Consider the following 17,606-nt stretch of genomic DNA (forward strand, 5'->3'; position numbering starts at 1 on the left):
TTTCTGCAGTGCATCTTGTAGATTAGTACGTACTGCTGCTACTGAAGCATCACTGCATCCCCAAAATTCACCCTCCTATCCAGCTCTGTGTCATCTACAAATGTGGAGATATTACATTTTGTTCACAACATATATTTAAATGACAGAACTATGTATAAGCACTGATCCCAACTGTAGCCTCTAAGTCACTGGCTGCCACTCTCTCCATGTCTGTAAACTAGCCCCAAACCCATGCACTTTAATTTTACATTTTCATTGACCGTTAGTGCTCTAAACTCAGTGCCATTGAATGATTACAATATTCAGGAATCTTACCTTCTATAAAGTCAGCAGTCAAATGGTCTACTTCTGCTCCTAATCTATAAATTCATACGTGAATAAAGATATTCATTTTAGCTCAAACATTAAGTAGTTGACACAGCAGAGAAGCCTTTTTATGTAATTTAATTATTCTGGCCTGGAGGACTCTCCATAACTGAAGTTGGCATTGCAGCTAGAGGAACAAAATCTGCAACCCTCAAAATATCTGCTTAAAATTTAGTCTCTTGAGCAACTCAGATTTAACTGATATGATCAGAGGTCAAAGCTGTACATTCCTTTAACTCACTCCTTAAAATGAACCTTTTGATGAAAACTTTTATTCATATGCATCAATATGGGGCAGCATGGTGGCTCAGTGGTTAGCACTGCTGCCTCACAGTACCAGGGCCGCAGGTTCAGTTCCAGACTCGGGCGATTGTCTGTGTGGGGTTTGCACATTCTCCCCGTGTCTGAGTGGGTCTCCTCTGGGTGCTCTGTTTTCCTCCCACAGTCCAAAGATGAGCAGGTCTGGTGAATTGGCCATGCTAAATTGCCCATAGTGCTAGGTGCATTAGTTAGAGGGAAATGGGTCTGGGTGGGTTACTCTTCGGAGGGTCGGTGTGGACTGGTTGGGTCGAAGAGCTTGTTTCCACACTGTAAGGAACCTAGTCTAATATTTCCATGTGGTTAGGTGTCAAATTTCCATAAACATTTATATAGCACTTAATAAAAATGGGACAGTAGATATTAAAAATGTTAAGCAGGAATAGACTATATTAAAGGTACAATAGATTGTTTGAGTGCCAGCCAAAATTTCTATCATTTCCAGCCAAAATTTCTCAAAGGTTATTTAAACTGCATTGCAATAATCTATTTACTGTCTGCCTCAAAATTACCACATTGCACAAAAGGATCAGAGATCAATAACCATCTTTCTGCTTTTTGAATAAAACTAGTCCTGATTGCATTAAAATGTGCTCTCCTTTAATATCAGGATTAAACAAAACAGGACAGTCATTTCATATAATTTATTATAAAGTAACTTACAATGAGAAAGACCATCAGCACACGGCATATTTTTATACATAGATGACAGACAGTGCTGAGAGTTATAGTAATTACCCAACATAGGCAACTAAGAATTACTGCCAAGTAATTTAACGAATTGGATGAAAATTCTCCAGAATCTCTGCGAAAGTCTTTTTTTCTGAAAAAAAAAACAAAAACAACTATCAATCATACTGAAAATATTTAATAGTAACTAACAATTTCAAGCAGACCTAAAATAAAAGTTGCAGTTCTTAGTGTGGTTGTCTCAGTGGAAGTTACTAGTCTAAACTAAACAAGGTAATTTGCTATTGTCCACAAAGGACCATAAACATTTCTCTCCATTACAGAGAAGGACAACTGGCCACAGACAACTTAGAAAACATCACTGGGTAAGTGTGAGGAAAGGCAAGCCTCCTTGAACTGCTGTAGCTATAACAAGGTGTGAAGCCATCTTGCATCACATTCAGGTCATCTAGCCAACTGAGCTAACCCACTCAGAGCTGATGGAACACATCTGGAATATTCAAAACAGCAGCTATAGAGATAATGGTTCCACAGGTAGTAACCATCCAAGAATCCTTAGATTCTAGAAAAGACATTGAGGATTGGATATATGCCAACATAACATCTGTATTTAAAAAGAGAATGATACAATTAAAAGGTAACCAAAGCCAAGTCACTAATGTCTGCAATTGGGAAAAAGGATTTAAATGCAGAGCATTTAGAAATACCTAATATGATTAACCAGTCAGCTTGACTGCAGGAAGGGGAAATCATGCCTGATAGGTTTACTAGAAATAGGATAAGTAAAAGAAAAGCAGTGGATACAATATATTTGGCTTTTCACAAGGCATTTGATAAAATACCACATATTAGGTTACTTCATAAGATTAGATCTTATGGTGCTGGAGATAGTATATTTGCATTGAGGACTGTTTAAGTAATAGGTGACAGAGTTAGGATAAGTGGGCATTTTCAGGATGGCAAATTTGTAACTAGTGGAGTGGCACAGAGATAAGTGCTGGGGTCATAATTGTTTATGTTATATATATTAAAAAAACACATATGTGGAAAGTTTACCCAGTTTACAGATGACCAGAATCGATTGAAGGCAAGCGGTGAGGATAACACCTTGTTAACAGAAGGGTATAGACAAGTTAAGTAAGTGTGCAAAAACTTGACAGATGGAATATAAGGTGGGAAAATGGGAGGTTATACACTTTGGCAGGAAGAATGGAGGAGCTGAATATTACTTAAACGGGGAAAGATTATATAAAGCTACAACACAAGGAGATTTTAGTGCGCTTGTGCATAAAGCTAGCATACAGGTTCCATGGGTACTGGGAAGGCAAATAAAATGGTGGTATTTATTTCAAAAGGAATGGAATATAAAATATGAAAGTCCTGCTAAAACTATACAAGACACTAGTCTGACAACTGGAACATAGGTTTTGATCCCTTTATCGAAGGTTTATCCAAGATAAGATAAACTGGTATTGGAGGCAGTCCAGAGGAGATTCATTAGCTAGATCCTGGGTATAGACAGACTGTCTTACGAGAAAAGATTGAGTAGTTTGGGCCTGCATTCAGTGGGGTTTAGGAATAATAGTTGACAGAGAATTGGGATACGGAGGCATTTTCAGGGTGGCAATCCATAACTAAATGTCATGTTATTCAGTTGTTAATTGTAAAACTGAATTTTTTGTTGAGCACATGTATTAAGGGATACGGGCTAAAGGCAGGTATATGGAGTTAAGCCACAGATCAGCAGTGATCTCATTGAATGGTAGGATCAGCTCGAGGGGCTAAATGGCCTAATCCTGTTCCTATCTTCCAAGGATGACAGCAGACCTTACTAAAGCAAACAAGATTCTTAGGGGATTTGACAAATTAGATGTAGAAAGGTTGTTTTCACTTGGGGGACAGTCAAGGAGCAAAGGGCATAAACTCAGAATAAGGGGTAACCCATTTAAGATGGAGATGAGGAGGAATTTCTTTTCTTAGAGTAGTGAACCTGCGGAATTCTCTCTCACACAGAGAGATGTTCAGGCTAGTTTGTTAGACATGTTCAAAGTGGAGATACATTTTTAATCAGTAAGCAAATTGAGTGTTATGGGAAAAAGGCACAAAAGTAAATTTGAAGATTATCAGATCAACCATGATCTCATTGAATGGTGGGGCAGACTTGATAGACTGAATGGCCTACTTTTGTTCCTATGATCCCTAACAAGTGCAAATTATTCTTAATAATGTTGTATTAAGATTAGAGCCAACTATTCAATGAAGACATGAAGCTTCAAAACATTACCAATATTAAACTACCTCACTTCCCAATTATAATTGTAGTTAAATGCAATTAATGCAATGCCAGGGTGATTTAAGGAGTTCTGTAAAAGGTGCCATTTACTCAATACCATTGATTTCCAAAGACTTTGGAAATTATGCCCATAATGCTTCACTTAAGAACTTCAAAATTTTCACAGGGAAAAAAACATTAATGCATCATATTCAAAAAATACACTTTATTATGAAATGGCTTGGCTGAACAACTAAAGGGGCCTCAAGTGGCACTTCAAGAAGAAAAAAATGATTAGCTTCATATGTATATTAATATTGAAAGCATTTCACCAGGTATTGTAGCCACATATTACTCAAAATATTATTCATTGCTTTCTTGCCATGGCATATTGTTTAACACCAGAAAATAAATAATGTTTTTAATTTCCAACCTTTGCAAAATTTAGCTCTGGAGATAGAAAGTCAGTGGAGCCACCTGCTGGACTGTCTAACTATAGCCACAAGGGGCACTCATCCTCCTCATAATGACATTCCCACAACAATGTTGTGACATTTCTATGGCTCTAATTTAAAAGGAAATTTGGGGCTCAATTTTGTTTTCTATTTTAAAGTGATATTTCTGCTCTTTCTTTTTACTTAAACACAGATTCCTACTGAGATGTGATTTCAGATGTAAATTTAAAAGCAACGTGGGTATGAGAGTAGCTGGGCCATTCAGCTCAGTAAGACACCAGCTAGTACTGGTGCTTTCTAATCAACCTGTTCAGACATGTTATTACGTCTGGTACAGGTAAGACTTCCACTCAGGTTTCCTGGCTCAGAGACAGGGATACTACCACTATGCTACAACAGCCCCACCAGCTAGTATAATACAAATGGCATAATTTGGAAGAGATACACACACTTGTGCCAAAAGTGGAAAAGCGGACTCTCAGATTAGTCAAGGAATACCTTGGCACTAAGATTACTGAAAACATCCCAAATATAACCATCACCATTCCTGGCTATGTCCTGTCCAAAAGACCTAGCAGCAGCTCAGTGGCATATGGTCATTGCATCTGGTCAAACAGGAGCAAGGAATCCTTTTGCAGATTACTCCTTCTTGAACCCTTCCCCAGCTGACACATCAATTCTCCTTCATGTTGAACAAAAGCAACAAGGGTAGCAAGTGCCCAGAATATGCTCTGGGTGGGGATGTCAATCACCCATGGTGAATGAACCAAACAAGATAGAAAATACTTGACCTTATCCTCATCAACAGGCTTGTTGCAGAAACAGCTGTCCATGACAGTATCTGTAGAAGTGACAACTGCACAGACCTTGTGGAGATGAAGAGCCGTCTTCACATAAAGGATCCCATCGTGTTGTGCTGCACTATCAACATACTAAATGGTATAGAGAGAATACTCTCCACTGTGTTCTGTGGCATTTCTGGACTGCTAACTCAGATAGATTTTAAATAAACCAAGCAACTCAAGGCTGGGCAGCCATGAGGCACTTTGGGACATCAGTAGCAGAGGAATTGTAGTTAAGCACAATGTGCAATCTCACAGCTTGGCATCTCCCCACTCTACAGTTACCATCAAGCCAGGGGATCAAGACTGGTTCAACAAACAGGACCGGAAGGTATGCCATGTGCAGCACCAGACATACCAAATGAGGTGTCAACTTGATGAAGCTAAAAAATGGGACTACTTGCACATCAAATGGTATAAATCACAAATAATGGATAGAACTAAGTGATTCCACAAACAATGAGTCAGATCTAAGTCTGCAGATCCAACAAAGAACTGGAGTGGATAATTAAACAGGGCGGCACAGTGGCTAGCACTGCTGCCTCACAGCGCCAGGGACCCGGGTTCAATTCCCGCCTCGGACAACTGTCTGTGTGGAGTTTGCACATTCTCCCAGTGTCTGCGTGGGTTTCCTCCGGGTGCTCTGGTTTCCTCCCATAGTCCAAAGATATGCAGGTTAGGTGAATTGGCTATGCTAAATTGCTCATAGTGTTAGGTGTAGGGGAATGGGTCTGGGTGGGTTGCTCTTCAGAGGGTCGGTGTGGACTTGTTGGACCAAAGGGCCTGTTTCCAAACTGTAGGGAATCTAATCTGCAGGAAATCTAATCTAAACAACTCCCTGGAGGAATCGGCTCCACAAATATCCTCACCCTCAATAAATATCCTCACCCACCATCAGTGCAAGGCTAAAGCATTCTCAATATTCTTCAGCCAGAAATGGTGAGTGGGTGATCCACCACTACTTCTAGAGATTTCCTGTACCACAGTTTCCAATCTTTAGCCAATTTGATTCTCTCATGTAATATCACCAAACAGCTGAAGGCACTAGTTGATTCAAAGGCTGTGGGCCTTAACAATTTTCTGCAGTAGCAGTGAAGCTTTGTGCTCCTGCATGTGCTTCAATCCCTAACCAAGCTGTTCCAATACAGCTGCAACATTGGTATCTACCCAACACTGAGGATAAGTGCCCCTGTCCAACCTACTCTCGATCATCAGTAAAGTGATGGAAAGCGTTATCAACAATGCTATCGACTAGCACTTACTTAGCTGAAACCACTGACGCTCAAATTCTGCTCTGTCAGTATTCAGCTCCTAACTCACATCAGCTTTAGATCAAATGTGAACAAAGGAGCTGGACTCCTGAAGAGGCAGTGGGATGAGACTTCAAGGCAGCACTTGGCTAATGTAGCAAAATGCAGCCATAGCAAAACTAGAGTATGGAATCAGGAAGAAAACTCTCAGCAAGTTCGAATTTTATCACAGGAGAAGAACCTTATGGTTATTGGAGGTTAATTTTCTCAGCTCCAGGACATCAATGTAAGAGTTTCACAGGGTAATGTCCTAGATCTGAGCACTTTCAGCTCCTTTATCAATATTACTTCAGGTCATCATGTCAGAAATGGGGTTGCTTCCTGATGATGGCACAACATTCAGCATGTTTTGTGACTCCCCAGATACTGTAGTAGTCCATGTCCATATGCAGCAAGACCTGGTTTCAAAGTTTGGGAGAAGATTTGTAGCTCGGGTGCTCGTTTTTGTGGTTCTGTTTGCCGAGCTGTGAATTTGTGTTGCAGAGGTTTCATCCCCTGTCTAGGTGACATCCTCAGTGCTTGGGAGCCTCCTGTGAAGTGCTTCTGTGATGTTTCCTCCGGCATTTATAGTGGTTTGTACCTGCCACTTCCGATTGTCAGTTCCAGCTGTCCGCTGCAATGGCCGGTATATCGGGTCCAGGTCAATATGCTTATTGATTGAATCTGTGGATGAGTGCCATGCCTCAATGACTCAATATACCGACCACTGCAGCGGAACTGACAACCGGAAGCGGCAGATACAAACCACTACAAATGCCAGAGGAAAGATCATAGAATCGCTTCACAGGAGGGTTGCAAGCACTGAAGATGTCACCGAGACAGGGAACAAAACGTCTGCAACACAAATTCCCAGCTCGGCGAACAGAACCACAACAAATTCTATATCCCCTCATTCTCTTAAATTTGGAGAGAAAAATTCAGCAAGATTTTCCAACTTGATCTAACTTACTACAACCAACAAATAAGCCATGCTACTGATCATCACCCAATGTTACAATCTCTATAAAGACTGTTAACATGGCAAGAGAAATTTGAATAACCAATGATTAACTGAACAAACTATATAACGGTTCATATTTTTAAACAGAAAGAGATTGAATAAACTGTCTTTTAAAAAACGCAAGCACTGCCAACTTAATACAATAACTAGTGAAGAGATAGAGTTTAAATTCAGCTCCTGCTTAACTTCCTAATTCAGCTCAAAAGGACCCTTAAACATTATGAGATCATGAAGGTTCATTCAATTCTCTTTTTGGAACCAATCCTGCGAACCTATCACCTAGAAGGAAATGAACAGCAGATACAAGGGAACAAGTTGTTCTTCTCAGACATCATCTTGACTTTGAATTATATTGCTGTTCCTTAACTGTCACTGGGTCAAAATCCTGAGACTCTCTTCCAAACAGCATTGCAAATGTATCCACACTCTAAGGACTCCAGCATTTCCAAAAGGGAGTGTGTGAGTAATTAGTGAGGGGAGATAATAGCCAGTAACACTCACTTCTTTTGAACAAGTGAAAAAGAAAGCCCAGTTCATTTTTATTTCTCCACAGTGTTTCAGACATTTTCAAAGGCACACAGATTAAGACACATCCTTCCATTAGCTTTTGCTGAAAGAATCAGAATTTTCCAGAACAAAGGAGACTATTACGTCAGTATCAGCGCCTGAAAGACGTACCCAGCTCGTCCCATTCTCCAGCCCTATCTCTGCAGCCCTCTAAATTAATCACTTTCTTGTGAAACCTTATATGAAATCAGTCTCCACCACACTCAGTCAGTGCATTCCAAACCCTAACAACTTGGACAGCATAGTGGCTCAGTAGTTAGAACTGCTGCCTCACAGCACCAGGACCAAGGTTCGATTCCAGCCTTATGGAGTTCACACATTCTCCCCATGTCAGCATGGGTTTTCTTCAGGTGCTTCGGTTTCCTTCCACAGTCCAAAGATGTGGAGGTTAAGTGGACTGGTTATGTTAAATTGCCCATAGTGTCGGATGTGCAGGCTAGGTGGATTAGCCATGGGAAATAAGGGTTACAGGGATAGGTTAAGGGTGTGGGTCTGGGTGGGATGCTCTTCAGAGGGTCAGTGTCAACTTGATAGGCTGAATAGCCTGCTTCAACACTGTAGGGATTCTATGAATCTATTCTCCAAATAAAGATGTTTCTTCTCATCTCACTCCTAGCTCTCTTGCTGACAATCTTGATATTGTGATCCCCTAGTTGACATACAAATAGTTTAAACAGAATGTCTTTGTTTACCCTGTCAAAATTATTCACAATTTTGAACACAGCAATAAAGATCCTCCTAGTTTCCTTCAACACTTGACAATTGTGGAATTTGAAGCTCAAGCTTATGCTTATTAGATTGCCTTCTCCCAGTCTGTTCCCAAAACTCCTGTACAGTTTTTGGCCTCATGGGTGCTTTACAAACACTGGCCAACTCTATTTCTCTGTTCAACACCACAGATTTATTTCCCTAGCTCCAAGATGGGAAAATCTTCCAGCCTTTTATTCCTTCACGTGTGTCTCCAAACTGAACATGAGCACTAACCTGAATTCCACACAGTGTACAATAAAGTTATTATTTTTTCTGCTTGTTCTGCTAGCCTAGTAACATTTACGTCTTTGCTCCCTTAACTCTCAGAGAGCTGTACTCTACACAAGACCAAAGATGCAACTGCCACCATTCTGTGACATTGCTGCATTTATAGGAAGTTCTGTAACTTGATTCTTAATGATTTGACTAAGGAAATATCTTAGTCCTGCTTAATTAGTTATCTCTGATGCAACTGCTTTTCATCTTAGAAACAAAAGGTGTTGCTTTCTGAACAGCATTTTACATTCTTGTTAAGAGTACATATCTATGGGTTTCAAGGGACTTATAGCCTTTTCACTGTGAACATAGCAACAGAGAATAGTCCCTTTGATTCTTACTAATTATCAACAGTTTTTACAGCCAAAGTTCACATGATCCCTCGCATTTAATGTAAGTAAAAAAACTGTTCTTTGCTCCTCAGAGGATTGAGAGATTTTTGGAACTCCCTGCAATAGAGGTAGGTTGATATTCGCTAAGCAAGGGAATCAAAAGTTATCAGGGGTAGGTGGGGATGTGGAAATTGAAATTCTAACTAATCAACTGCTCTTATTGAATCATAGAACAGGACAAAGAGGCAAACTTCTAATCCTAGTTTCTACATTCATAAAAATGCAGCCCCAAAATGTATCTATATAAACTTCACTACTGAAACACCAGTAACTTATACCGGAAATTTGTTAACAGTTTTAGAAAGCAGACTGGCCTTATTTTGAATATAATTAATCTGCTGGTTTTTCCTATCAAAATTATTTTTCCTTTCATTATAAATGCTTTTGGAGAGATGGTTAGTCCATCACCTGTCTAAAGAATAAACACCCTTTTACACACTATATACATTTTTTCTTTCTCTTTAAATTTGTACTCAGCAAATTACATACCTTTTTCAGGAAAGTCATCTGGGTGTTGCCGAATATATTCCATCATCTCACGGTCAAATTTAGCAGTCTTATAATTTTCTATCTTGGTGACATAATAACCAAGAAACCATCCAACAGTGACATAGAGAAGCTGCCGGTGCAAACCTGCAAGCAAAGAAAGAGTATACACTCATCATCTAATACTCAATAATAGTAACAAAGCCTGAATGCAGCAACACCAGGTCTCTAACTGACCTGTGCCTATTACATAAATAATAGATTCTGTGGTACAGCTCTGCCAAATATAACAACTCATAGAAGATTGGCACAGAAGAGTGATATGAACACACCATGAATGTATCATTTCATGTGCAAACCTTAGTCTGACACCTGAAGTTTAGTTGAGAGTTTAGTCAAGCTTCATGATTAGCAGTTTCAGCAAAATTTGCCATTCAAACTTTGTTTTTTTTAATTCTTACATGGGATATGAACATCATTAGTTAGGCAAGTATTTGTTGTCCATCCCAATTGCCATGGAGGTGATGGTGAACTGCCTTCTTGAACCAGAACATTTTATGTGGCAAAGATACATCATTGTGCCATTAGGAAAGGAATTCTGGGATTTCCACCCAACAACACTGAAGGAACAGCAATCTAAATACAAGTCAAGATGGTGTGTGATTTGAAGGAGAACTTACAGGTGGCAATATTCCCATGCTGCCCTTGCTAATTTTGCAAAACCCGTGGCTTCTAACAAGATATTAATGAAGTCAGGAGCTGAGTGGCCCTCGTTGATCCCAAACTGAATGCAAGTGAGGTTATTGCCAATTGCTTCTTGGTGGCATTATCTAAGACACCTTCCATCACTTTGTTGATGGTGGAGAATAGATTGTTAAGGTGGTAATTAGCTTGGTTGGATTTGCCCGGCTTTTTTGTAGTCAGGGCGTGCCTTGCAATTTTCCATATTATTAACATAGCTCTACTCGAACAGATGGAGCACAAATCTGAAACAGTCCAGATGACTGAGTTTGAGAATTTGGAAGGTGTTGTCGGAGACCTTTCATGTGTTACTGCAGATGCATCTTGTAGATGCTGCCATAGCACATCTATGATGAAGGGAAAGGATATTATTGATAGCTGATAGAGCATCAATCAAGCAGGAAGCTTTGTGCTGGATGGTGTCAATTCTTGAAGGTAATTGCAGTTGCACTCATCCACGCAAAAGAGAGTATTCCATCACACGCCTCACTTGCACTTTGGTGGACAAGCAAATTCAGGAAGAATCTTATTCACCATAAACTTCCCACCATCTGATCATCTCTAGTAGTCAGAGTATTTATATAGCAGGTCTAGCTGAGTTTCTGGCTGGTAGTAAACCCAGAATATTGGTAGTGGTGATTCAGCAACAATGAAGCCAAGCATCAATTTCTTATTGGAGATGGTCACAGTCACGTGGATGGTACTTGTGTTAGTAAATATTATAAAATGCAGCCTTGATATCAAGCTCACCTCTGGAATTCAGCCCCTATGTTTAGACCTAGGCTGTATTGAGGCCAAGAATTGAATGGCCTAGAATGACCATTGTCAATGAGTAGATAACTGCTGAGCAAGAGCAGTGCTACTTGATTGCACACTCAATGACAACTTGCATCATTTTGATTATGTTTGATATCCATGAAATCATTTAACTCTATTGCATGCTGCTTCTGCTGTTTAGTCTTGTGCTGCAGCATCACTAAATTGACACTAAGTTTTGGTATTCCAAATAGTGCTCCTAGCATGTTCTCCTTCACTGTTCATTAAACTACAACTTAAGCAGTCCTGGTAGGGTAGGCTACAGTTTAGCCCACAAATCCCATGGATGCCCAGTTTAATTGTCATGGTTGCAATTACTGAAATTGTATTTTGAGAGATGTTATTACACACTTCGACAGCAGACTTCCTGGTTCAGAGGTAGGAACACTTTATAGCCTAGGTTTACCAATTGTATTTAAATCCCACCAGTTGCAATGGTGGGAATGGAACCTATGCCCTAAAAAGGATTAGCCTGCAACTCTGAATTATTTGTCCAGTGATGTTATACCTCACAACCATATAAACCAAACGGTTAAGACACATATAATCGCTAAGGTTATTGCCAGACGAAAGTGGCAGATGCTGATGCGAATTGCAGGATTAATTTTTGAAGTAATTATTGCCCATGTGGACAACAACAAACCAACTCCCACTTCCATTCCCTTCGCAGACAATGACGAAAGAAAAATGCACAAAAACGTGATGGGACTTCTCGCCGATAATGATGTTTTTGTTATGTCCGCCCTCTCTGTCTCTGAAGGACTCGGGCCTACAGCCTCGGGCTTTGCCTAACCTTCACTCACCAGCTTTGAGCGGCGGCCGCTGGAACAGGCCGTTCTGCAGCACCGCCGTGGTCCAGCCGATGAACCCCAGCCACACGCTGTTCCTGTTGACGATCCCCGGGGGCGGCAAGACCTTCGCCTCGACCGGCAGGAGCCCCATTTCCAGCGGTCACCGTGTACCCGACCCGGACGACAATTCAAAGGGCAACAGAGACGGTTCAGCTTCCTTCACAGCTCCGGGTAGACACCCGCACCCGGTAACAACTGTTCCGCCTCACTCACTTGTCGTCAAGGCATCAGTTTATTGTCATGTTCCAAACACACACGATGCCTGTTTTAACTATAAACTCCCAACTCAGAAAACAAATTCACTGATCAGGTAACTTTCCAGTTAAATATTGATTAAGAATCATATTGCAATAAGCTTTAAGGATGTCATTTAAGCAAGATTGTCGCAAGGAAATAAGTGTTCATAAGAGGCAGGTACTTTTGGATTGTCAGAACCTCTGAAACTAGAACAAGAAGAATAGATAAAATTCTTCAATTTACAGTTGAAATTGTTATTTTAAATATATTTTAACTGGTACATTATTTCACTGAGAAGGAAGGGTAATTTAAAGAAAACTTGGACATTTTACTTTTTCTTCCATGACTAAAAGTAAATGTATTAGGTTCTGAGTAATTAATGATAAAACGTATGTAGCGACACTGGGTTAACCCTCGCTAATTTAAACCAGTAACACAGAAAAGATTTACCCCATGCTTTAATCTGAATATTCGAGAGGTGAAGAACTATCCCAAAAGTAACTATTTAAAATAAAAATTAACAAGGTAAAAACAATGCAGATGCTGGAAACCAGATTCTGGATTAGTGGTGCTGGAAGAGCACAGCAACAACTTTACTTTTTAAAGTCTAAGAAAATATTAACTAACAACTATTTACAATTCGTTTATCTAAACTTATCTATTACCTTCCCCTCTACAATACTGGTCTGATAAAATCTCCAATTAAGATTTACTGAAAAATTCAAATTTCAAAACCAGCCAGCTGTCGAATCTTCTCTTTGCATCTTCCTTTGTAGATTTACTCTCCAGGTCAGTTTTGATTTTTTTCTCTGTGTCTAGACAGTATCTCTGAGTTCTTACTAGCAGCCTCCATGTGTTGGTTTTTTGGCAGTTTTCGCTCGACTATTCAATTTTTCCCAGTTTTATATCCTAAAACATCAGATCGTTTCATTGGTTTTAATATTGTCAAAATACCAAATTCAAACTTGATTGGAGTTTGGTACCTCGGGGCTGTTGGCTACCTATATGATAGACACATTCCAGCAATTGGTCCATAGCTTTGAATGTTATAACTTTTCAAGTGCTCATCCAAATACTTTTTAAAGGTTGTGAGTTTTCCCAGTTTATCTACACTCCTAGGCAGTATATTTCAAACTCTCACCACCCTCTTGTTGAAAGATAATTTCCTTGAATCCCCTCTAAACCTCCTGTCCTTCTGGATGTATGTTTGCTCACTGAGCCTCAACCTGAGCTACAAATCTTCTCAAAACTCCTGTCCTTCTCATTAAACTTCTTGTTATTGACCTTCAAATAGGGGAAACAGCTGCTTCCTACCCATGTTCATGCCCTCCATAATCTTACACACTTCAATCAGCTTCCCCCTCAGCCTACTCTACTGTGAAGAAAATGACACAAGCTTATTCAGCCTCTCCTCATAGCTAAAGCAGTCACTTCCAGGCAACATTCTGGTGAATCGTTTCTGCAGCTTCTTCAGTGCAATCACATCCTTCCTTTAGTATGGTGGCCACAACTGAACACAGCTGTGGCCTAACCAAAGTTACATAGAGCTTCAACATAACCTTCCTGCTCTTATAATCTATGCCAATGACTGATCAAGGCAAATATCCATATGCCTTCTTAACAATCATATTAATCTGTCCCAAATTATTTCAAGGATCTGTTGACAAGCACTTCAAGATCCCTCTGTTCCACTGAGTTTCCTAGTGACCTGCCATTTATTGAGTAATCTCGTATCTTGTTATATCTTCTGAAGTGCATCACCTTATTTTTGAGGGTTAAGTTCCATCTCCCATCTAACCAACCCATCTATATTTTCCTGTCAATCAAGATATTCTTCCTCATTACCAGATACCTGACAAATCTTTGTGTCATCCACCAATTTATTTTTTATACCTCTACATTCTCTTCCATATCAGGAGGTGAGGGACCTAGAACTGACCCCAGTGGAACGTCACTGGACACGGACTTCCAGCCACATAAACAGCCTTCTACTATCATCCTGTCTCTTACCAGTAAGATATTTTGAATCTATCTGGTCAAGTAACCGTGAATCCTAATTGCTTTTACCCTTTTCATCAGTCTCCCAACTGAGACCTTATTAAAAGGTTTTGCTGAAATCCAAATATACTGCATCAACTGTGCTGTCCTCATCTATACACCTGATCACCAAAACAAAAGTTCAATCAGGTTTGTTAGGCATGACCTTCTATGCTGCCCACCCTGTTCAAACCTTGCCACTTCAAATGGAGATTAATTCTGTTCTTCAAAAGTTTCCCCACCACTGAAGTGAGCCTCACTGGACTGTAATTCCCTGGTTTATCCCTACCATCCTTCTTGAAAAGTGGGACCACTTTCTGTAGCCAGAGAGGAATTAAAATTTTGGATTAGAGCACCTGTAATTTTCCCTCTTGGTCTCTGGTTATCCTCTTCCCCTCCATACACTTGTAGAATATCTAGTGATTCTCCTTAATTTTCCCCACCAGAGTTTTTTCAAGCCCCCTCTTTGCTCTCCTAATTGATTTAAAGCTCCCCCCTGCACTTTCTATACTTAGGACTGCTGTTGATTTGTTCCCTTTGTACCTCCTAAAAGCCTCTCTTCAACTTCTTATACAGTCCAGAATATTCCAAGATATCCAGAGCTCTTAAGCTTGTGGCTCCTTCATGTAACCCCAAGGGGAACATATGGGGCCTATACTCTTCCCCCTTTTCTTTTGAACACTGAGTGAGCAAGAGCAATACTTGTTATAACATAGGGTGTTGCTACAAAGTAGGATTTGCAATTTGTTTCAGGGCATCTAATGTACAGACATCACAATGCAACAGTCTTAAGAGAAATGATTAAGGGCTCAGTGACAGGGATGCTGAAAAACAGAATATAGTATTATAAAAATATCTATTCAAACTAGTGATGAGTTTACCATTATATTTCTTACATGTACCTTAAAGAAGTGGATTGGGGCAGTAGAAAGCTCCCAGGAGTAAGTGAGTACTGCAGATGCTGGAGATCAGAGTCCAAAAGTGTGGTGCTGAAAAAGCACAGTCGGTCAGGCAACATCAAAAGGAGCAGGAGAGTCGCATTTCAGGCATAAGCCCTTTATCATTCCTGATGATGGGCTTATGCCCGAAACATCGACGCTCCTGCTCTTTGAATGCTGCCTGACCTGCAGTGCTTTTCCAACAAATCACTGCTCCCTTCTATCCTGTATCATTTCATGATATCGATATGGGTTATGTTTTTGAAGTTTTTGTCAGTGTTGTTCCTCCACAGTGTTGATGGTTAAGTACTTGGCACTGGCGTTATCTTGTACAAGATGTTCATATTCTGATACAAATATAGCATGGAACTGCCACTTGTCAGCTCAAATTTGGAGGTTGTTCAGATCCAATTGTAGGCTAACATTGGCTACTTCATTATTAAAGGAATTGTGAATGGAACTCACAGTCAACAGCAATTTGAACAAGTCCCAAGTTTATGATGGAGGAGAGATCACTCATGAAACAAGTGCAGACAATTAACTGGAGGAAATCAAAGGTGTACATGCTAATATTGATTACACTTTAAAAATACTTAGTCAACTGTTAAGCACTGTAAGACCTCCTGCAGTTATGCTTAGGGCTATATAAAAGCAATGTTAAAAAAAATTCATGTGATAAAAATTCAATTTTAAAATGTTATTTTTGAAAACACAATGAAGTATATTAAATAAAAATCTTTGTTGCACAACTGATCTCTGATAAATTGGTCGAGAGGAGATGCAAATTCAGGACAAATTCTTTAGTTTTTATTTAGAATCACTAATCTCACCCAAGCATTTTTCATTTTGTTAACTTATGGGTGAATGTTAAATGTATGCATATTTCAGCACGATCTTCAATACTCTGAGAGAAAAGGAAGTTAGACACATTCAAAAATGCAAACACACATTTATTTATGTAATAGAAAATGAATTTCATGATTTGATATAAGTCAGTTCCAAGTGTTTATCAGACATTTCTAATTTCATGCCTAGTCCTTTATACATAAGAAAATAAATTTATTACATTCTTAAGAAAATTTTTTATAAGATCGCAGTTACTCCACGATTCCATTTCAACCACAGGATTTTGTCTTCATAAAATAAACACCTTTCCATGTTACATTTACAATTCATAATGCTTGCAAGTTAATGGAAACAAACACTCAACTGAATTCATAAATATATTTGGTTCTCAAGAAAAACTAATTATTAATACATCACAAGAGCTTTCTCAAAAATGTTCAACAAACACCAGACTGGTATAAACCAAAACAAACAGAAATTGCTGGAAAAGCTCAGCAGATCTGACAGCACCTGGCAGAGTTAATGTTTTGGGTCCGGTGGCTCTTCCTCAGAACTGAGGAGATCCAGGTTAAGTCTAAACATTTCATTTGTACAAACTTAATTCAGCCTAAAACAGTTTGTGGCTGGCATTAAACTGAAAACTACCGTTTAAAAGCTGTAATTGTCAGCCGAGAGCAAGGTGTTCAAAGTTTGAGAGAGGATTTGTAGCTCGGGTGCTCGTTTAGATTAGATTAGATTACATTACAGTGTGGAAACAGGCCCTTCGGCCCAACAAGTCCACACCGACCCGCCGAAGCGCAACCCACCCATACCCCTACGCAAACGTTTCGTCCCCTGTCTAGGTGACATCCTCAGTGCTTGGGAGCCTCCTGTGAAGCGCTTCTGTGATGTTTCCTCCGGCATTTATAGTGGTTTGAATCTGCCACTTCCGGTTGTCAGTTCCAGTTGTCCATTGCAGTGGTCCGTAACCAGGTTTGACATACAAAGAATGAAACCTGAAAGGAACAACACCCCCAGATTCTATGGACTACCTAAGGTGCACAAACCAGACATCCCACTCAGACCCATAGTATCACTACCAGGGACACCATCACACAAACTGGCTAAAGAACTACAGCAGAAACTGAAACATCTGATCAGCGGATCCAGACACTCTATACAATCAACACAGGAATTCATGGACAACATCAGAAATATACACATAGACAAGAAAGAAACCATGGTCTCATTCAATGTAACAGCACTGTTCACCTCGATCAACAAAACCCTAGCCAGAGAAACAATAGCCAACCTGCTGGACATACAGAACAGACAACAGGACGTTGAACCTATCAACAAAGACGGCACACTAAAACTACTGGACCTGGGTCTCACAACACAATTCACATTCAACAACCAAATATATGAACAAATCAA

General features: G+C 39.8%; 1 protein-coding gene and 1 long non-coding RNA gene across 4 annotated transcripts in view; one reads left to right on the forward strand and one right to left on the reverse strand.

Annotated features, from left to right (window-relative positions):
* Window positions 1-1,313: 1,313 nt before the first annotated feature.
* On the reverse strand, window positions 1,314-12,316 carry ndufc2 (NADH:ubiquinone oxidoreductase subunit C2). Its single transcript, XM_043692218.1, has 3 exons — window positions 12,085-12,316; window positions 9,728-9,871; window positions 1,314-1,507 (listed from the first exon to the last, which is right to left on the reverse strand). The coding sequence occupies exons 1-3, from the start codon at window positions 12,221-12,223 to the stop codon at window positions 1,458-1,460; spliced, it is 333 nt and encodes a 110-aa protein (XP_043548153.1). The 5' UTR covers window positions 12,224-12,316; the 3' UTR covers window positions 1,314-1,457.
* A 42-nt stretch (window positions 12,317-12,358) lies between these two features.
* The window catches only part of LOC122550865, a 31,964-nt gene continuing 26,716 nt past the window's right edge, over window positions 12,359-17,606 (forward strand). For 2 of the 3 annotated variants that reach the window (XR_006311962.1, XR_006311963.1), the window contains exon 1: window positions 12,360-12,442. This is a non-coding gene — a long non-coding RNA (uncharacterized LOC122550865). Of the gene's footprint in view, window positions 12,443-14,285; window positions 14,382-17,606 lie in introns of all 3 variants that reach the window. The other variant, XR_006311964.1, reaches the window with a different exon arrangement.

Source organism: Chiloscyllium plagiosum, chromosome 6 (genome assembly GCF_004010195.1).
Source record: "Chiloscyllium plagiosum isolate BGI_BamShark_2017 chromosome 6, ASM401019v2, whole genome shotgun sequence".
Lineage (NCBI taxonomy): Eukaryota > Metazoa > Chordata > Chondrichthyes > Orectolobiformes > Hemiscylliidae > Chiloscyllium > Chiloscyllium plagiosum.

Coding starts and splice junctions, on each gene's coding strand:
- ndufc2 (XM_043692218.1), bottom strand. CDS start 12,223: ATGGGGCTCCTGCCGGTCGAGGCGAAGGTCTTGCCGCCCCCGGGGATC. Junction 9,872..12,084: donor GCGGCCGCCGCTCAAAGCTG/GTGAGTGAAGGT, acceptor CTTTGCTTGCAG/GTTTGCACCGGCAGCTTCTC. Junction 1,508..9,727: donor AGATGACTTTCCTGAAAAAG/GTATGTAATTTG, acceptor TTTTTTTTTCAG/AAAAAAAGACTTTCGCAGAG.